At 27.7% G+C, this 5348-nt stretch overlaps 1 protein-coding gene across 1 annotated transcript; it reads right to left on the bottom strand.

Moving 5' to 3' along the window:
- Positions 1-1442: 1442 nt before the first annotated feature.
- LOC130816035 (protein RGF1 INDUCIBLE TRANSCRIPTION FACTOR 1) lies at positions 1443-4825 on the bottom strand. Its single transcript, XM_057682606.1, has 4 exons — positions 4652-4825; positions 3843-4088; positions 3576-3716; positions 1443-2264 (listed from the first exon to the last, which is right to left on the bottom strand). Exons 1-4 carry the CDS (start codon positions 4652-4654, stop codon positions 1914-1916), a joined length of 741 nt encoding a protein of 246 aa, XP_057538589.1. The 5' UTR covers positions 4655-4825; the 3' UTR covers positions 1443-1913.
- Between the last annotated feature and the right edge of the window lie 523 nt (positions 4826-5348).

Below are 5348 nucleotides of genomic sequence, written 5' to 3' on the forward strand. Positions count from 1 at the left end.
TCTCTTTTACATGATAATAATATTTTTATTTTTAGATGATATTTTTACCGATTTATTTAATAGTTATCTATACATTATGTTTTGTTTTTCCTCCTTTTAATCTTATATCCACCATCTTAATTTCTATCATCTTATTTGGCATTGTATGGAATTAATGGAGATTGAGAGAGCAATTTGTGACTAATCAAAAGAAGAAGCGTCACAAACTCAGAAATCCCGTTCTCTTGAAACGGAGAGAAGTGTTTGTCCGTAATGGTCAAAGTCAAAGGAAGGCTCTTCTTACCGAGATAGCAAGTATATGTAGGGCCTACAGTATCAGCATTCTGACAAAGATTATGGATTTTCTTAATGTTTAATTAAACCAAAACCACTCTTAATTTGTACAACAGCATCTTATCTTTTTTTTTTCTTTTTTTTTTTTATTTTTTTATTTCTATTAATCCAAGAATTATATTATTGATTTGGCAGTTGTACTATGTATCTTGCTGCCTTTATAAATGGTCCTATTTTGGTATTTATATCATGTGGTGTGCAGTTAACTGATACTCTTTTATGCTTAAATTTTAATTTGCCAAGTAAAATCTATATTTAAATGACATTTTACTATTACTGATATCAGAAACTCACTAAGAATAATACCATTTTAATATTCTTATATGGAGCACTAGTATGTGGTAATGACTCACTTTAAAGTTGAAAAAATTCATATTATCACATAAATATTAAAAGGCTATGAAATACTTCATCCGGATTTTAATAGTTATTATAATTTCTATAACAACTGATTTTAATAGTTGTTATAATTTCTATAACAACTACTGTTTATTAATAGATTTTCTTTGATATATATTTTTTCATGTATAATATAAAACATAGTCAATTAGGATTTTATTTGATTGTTCTTAATATATATTTTTAAAATATTAACTTTTTAAAATTTTTTATCATATGAAACTAAATATATTAAAGATATGTAATGACAATTAAGACTAAAAGTGAATAATAAAGATCAAAATTATGCAAATTTCCATCTATCAAAAGAAATACAAGAGTTAGTTCGCCAGTCAAAATTTTTTTTATTTACCACAAAACGTATGAAACAAACTCATATTTATACGTTTTATTATAATATTAAAATTCACTTGCATTATTGTAGAGAATATATGATCTTTCTATACGATAAAAGTTATTTGTTTCACTTAATTAGTTCAAATATAAGACTTGTACACAAATAATTAGAAAAAAATAATTGAATATAGAATGTCAATATGCAATTAAGCATGCACATAAATATAAAGCATGTGAATCGCATGAATTACCAGTAGAAAGTAGTACCAATAAATGTACTTATTCACATATATTTGTATGTGAATTTATTGAATGCTCTAACATCATAATAAAATGTCGCTGTCTTCAATAGAGATAGAATTATGAACAGCATGAAAAGACCTTCCATTGCATAAACTAAATTAATTATTATCAATAAATAACAATATATAATTTGGTATATTTATATATATATGGATAAAAAGAGGGCCATGACTTGGGCCCGGGTTGGGCCATTGAAAATTGTACAAAGCCATTTACTTGGAATTGGGAACCATGTGATGCCATTAAGACAAAACACCCGACCAAGTGATTAGTTAACTTAAAACGAGGTAGAACTTTAAAATAATAGTAAAAATAATAAGAATAAAATTATTACCAAGACTACCAAGAAAAGAGGCTGGGGAGGGTTTATTTTTAGCTTTGTGACTAACTAAACAAATTTAAACTAGTTAGTCCAATATCTAATTAATTTTCAATATTAAATCTAAAAAGGATTGGAAATAAATAACTTATAAATATTAAGTTGAAGGGATTATTTGGGGAATTTCTAAAAAGGTTTTTTTTTTTCTAAAAAAAATTAGTATTTAACATAATGGAGACCTATGGGGAATGCCTTTTCTTCTACTCATGCTAGTAGCCATGTCTTCATCGGAAACCTTATTGATTGATCTTCCACACACGTACAATCCGTTTCTCTTCTTGCACACGATCTCCGCCGGTGCTGTGCGAGCCACGCTCATGTTATCGGAATCCGATGAGGCGGAGTACGAACTCATCGGCTCGTCACAATCCACGATGGTGGAGTTAGGAGTTTCATTGGTCATGTCATCATCTCCCATATCTTGAGGGTATAAGAAATCCGGACTCAATTGTAACACTTTGCATATCCTTAGATAGGGTGTAAGGTCTCTATTGTGAGTTAACACAAAGTCCACCTAACAACAATAATAATTCAAACATTATTCATCATAAATAATTTATATATATATATACCTATTTAAGTATATTTGTACATTTGTATTCCTTGAAAACTCTCCCATGTAATTGGACTAGTTTTTGTATTATTTTAAAATTTTGTATGATTTATACTTGTTAAAAACCCATTTTCTTATTTCATTACTTTTCAAAATCATTTAAGCATGCAAAGAGCTTAAATTCAATCTCTCATCAACTTAAACCCCATCAATTTATCATAAATTTCACGTATGATCAAATATTTTTGTTGCAAAATTATATAGTTACCCGTTCGTTTAGTTAATGGTACTAAACTGTGGTAATAAGGATGATTTGTTGTGTGAATTTTCATGAAATATTATCATGTAATTTTTATGGTTATTATAATTTGATCATAAAATAATATTTTTATCCATAATTTTTCATTACCACTTGATATCAACTTCTTAAAATGGTAATGAATTAGAATGATAAGGAAAACAAACATGATTATTGAACTTTTCAAGAAATTTTAGTAGTATTAATATTGTACTAACTTTTTATTACCATTTTCACTGTTTAATACCGACTATCAAAAGAGCCGTATTTAAGTCAATTGTTGCAACAATCTAATTAATCTTGTTATCATGCATGCGTAATTAAGCTACACAACAATTGTAACAATTCAATTGTGGCTCTACGCAACCATTCTAACATCACAAATAACCCTTTTATTATCTAGTATTAGGTGTATTAACAAGCGACGTTCATATTTTAAAAGTACATATTCGTGTATTTAAATTAAATTTGTATTATTTGTGTGACTGGAACAATTAAGATGATAACAATAAAATGAAAAATCGGAGTGAATTCAATTTATGTATTATATATTAAACATATATACAATATACTTCAACTTTGTCAGTTCATTTTTTACTACACTTAATTCAGAATAGAATTATATGTAGAATTAGCTGATAAAATAGATAGTATTGTAAAATAATTTATTTACTAGTATATATTAGGTAATTTTTTTTCAATTATATTAACAATATCTATTAGGTTATAGTGCCAATTATATAGTTATTAAACACCTTAGTTGAAAGTTTCAATGAGCCTAGTAATTCAATCAAGAAATTTAAAATGTTCAAAGTCTTTGCCATCTTTGTATTGTTTTACTACAAATTACATATATGTATCATTATACACAAATAAGAAGAAAAGATAGAGCTAGATTATAGAATTCAAATATAACATGATGAAATTCTCATGTAAGAGCAAAGTAAGTTAAAGAATTTTAGAGTATTATTTACCTTGCACCCTAAAGAGCAATGAATGTATGGTTCTTGGAGACTTCTATCGCATGAAGTGCAATAATTTCCGGCTCCTTTAAACTGCCTGTTTTGAGGTCGTTTCTTGATAAAAATCACCTTGGCGCTATTAATAGTATAAGCCTAATTGATCCAATATAGCAAAATCAAGAAAATTTAGTGGTGAAACTTTAATTAGTGAATTATGAATTTTAAAAGAAAAATAAAGAAGCTAATTAAGAGAATATATAGCTAGTGATGGTAATTAACCTGAACATTAGAACAATCTATAACCTTCTCAAGATCTTCCAACCTAATAACATCATGGTAGACATATCGACGAATTTGAATAAGGCGATGAAATCGGTGCATGGACAAGCAATGAGGACAAAGACTTATGCAACAATCTAAGCAAAGTACGTTCTTCTCATTCTTCTTTGCTGTCTCATGAACTGAGCAATTCACAAAGAATTTTTGGCTGTAAAGTGCATCCAACCATGCTGGCTTTCCATAACCCTAAACATTTTTTTTATTAACCCAACATTAATTGATTAGTTAGTTACACATTTACTATTATTTTTAATTATTATTAATAAAGGATGAATTATAGTTCTAGTTTGTACACATCATATTAATTTTGATAATCTTCCCATAATTAAATTTATTAAATATGGAAATTATTCTCAATCATGAAAAACTTGAACTACATGATTATATAGGGTTACCACTTTTGAATTTTGAGCTAACTAATCAAAATTCTAACAAGTTCAAACAATGATGAATTCTCAAATTAAAAAAGTTAGGAATATAAATCATTGTTAGAGTATATAACATATCATGTAGTTTCAACCATTGGCTTAAGCTTTTGAAGAGGCCAGATAAGAAAAGAGCATGTGAGAGGGTATATAACATAAACCATAAAAGAGAGACTGGGGCCTCAACCCTCAACCATCAACTTAAACTTTTGATTGAGTTGAATCCTTGACAAACATATGATTTAAAATTCCAAAAAATAATCGAAAACTATTTGAAATTCGCAAAGTAAAGATGAAGAGATAAAGGATAGAACATAAACTTACCATGTTTGATAGTATCAAATGAACACAATTTTGGAAATTGTCCTAAGAAAGAGTAAGGTAATATTATTTTGGTATAATTAAGGATAATATTAATATGCAATGATCACTAAGAATGAGCTAAGAATAGTGAGAGTATTAGAAGAGGGTGTGAGAATGCAAATTAAAAGGGAAGAGCAAGAGAGGGGGGGTTTAGGGCAAGAAGAAAAGAGAGTATTTATGGAAGATCACAAGAGGGGAAATGGGGGTATTAAAATAGTAGTAATTCATTGGGGAGTGAGACAACATATTGTCAATAAGAAGAGTGAAAGGAGTAAGATATGAGAAGAACGTGGGCGCTGTTTCCGTGTCTCCCATTCACTTACTCTTGCTTTATTATTAAGCCCCTATTTTTTGCAAACTCATCACCTTGGCAAATGAGCTCTTTTTTAAGCTCTATAAATTTTCTTTTTATTAATTTCTTTTTAATTTCACACGGAATCCAATATTTTTATGAGCGGTAAACTTATATTATGATAAATAATTTTACATTTTATACAATGAATAATATAAATTTACACTAATTTTTCTATAATAATATCAATTTTGATTGATTGTCAATAAGTGCTAGCTTCAAAGAGCGTTTTTTTTTATAATAATATTAACTTTTATTAAACCAACAATTTACCTATATTTTTTTGTAATAAAACAAAAGTTGGTA

The sequence above is a fragment of the Amaranthus tricolor genome, chromosome 6 (genome assembly GCF_026212465.1).
Source record: "Amaranthus tricolor cultivar Red isolate AtriRed21 chromosome 6, ASM2621246v1, whole genome shotgun sequence".
NCBI classification, from domain to species: Eukaryota; Viridiplantae; Streptophyta; class Magnoliopsida; order Caryophyllales; family Amaranthaceae; genus Amaranthus; species Amaranthus tricolor.

Bases quoted from the DNA above. Each gene is read 5' to 3' on its own strand.
- LOC130816035 (XM_057682606.1), bottom strand. The intron at 3,717-3,842 runs GTTAATTACCAT...TGGATCAATTAG, and splicing joins TAGATTGTTCTAATGTTCAG to GCTTATACTATTAATAGCGC. The intron at 2,265-3,575 runs GTAAATAATACT...TATTGTTGTTAG, and splicing joins ATTGCTCTTTAGGGTGCAAG to GTGGACTTTGTGTTAACTCA.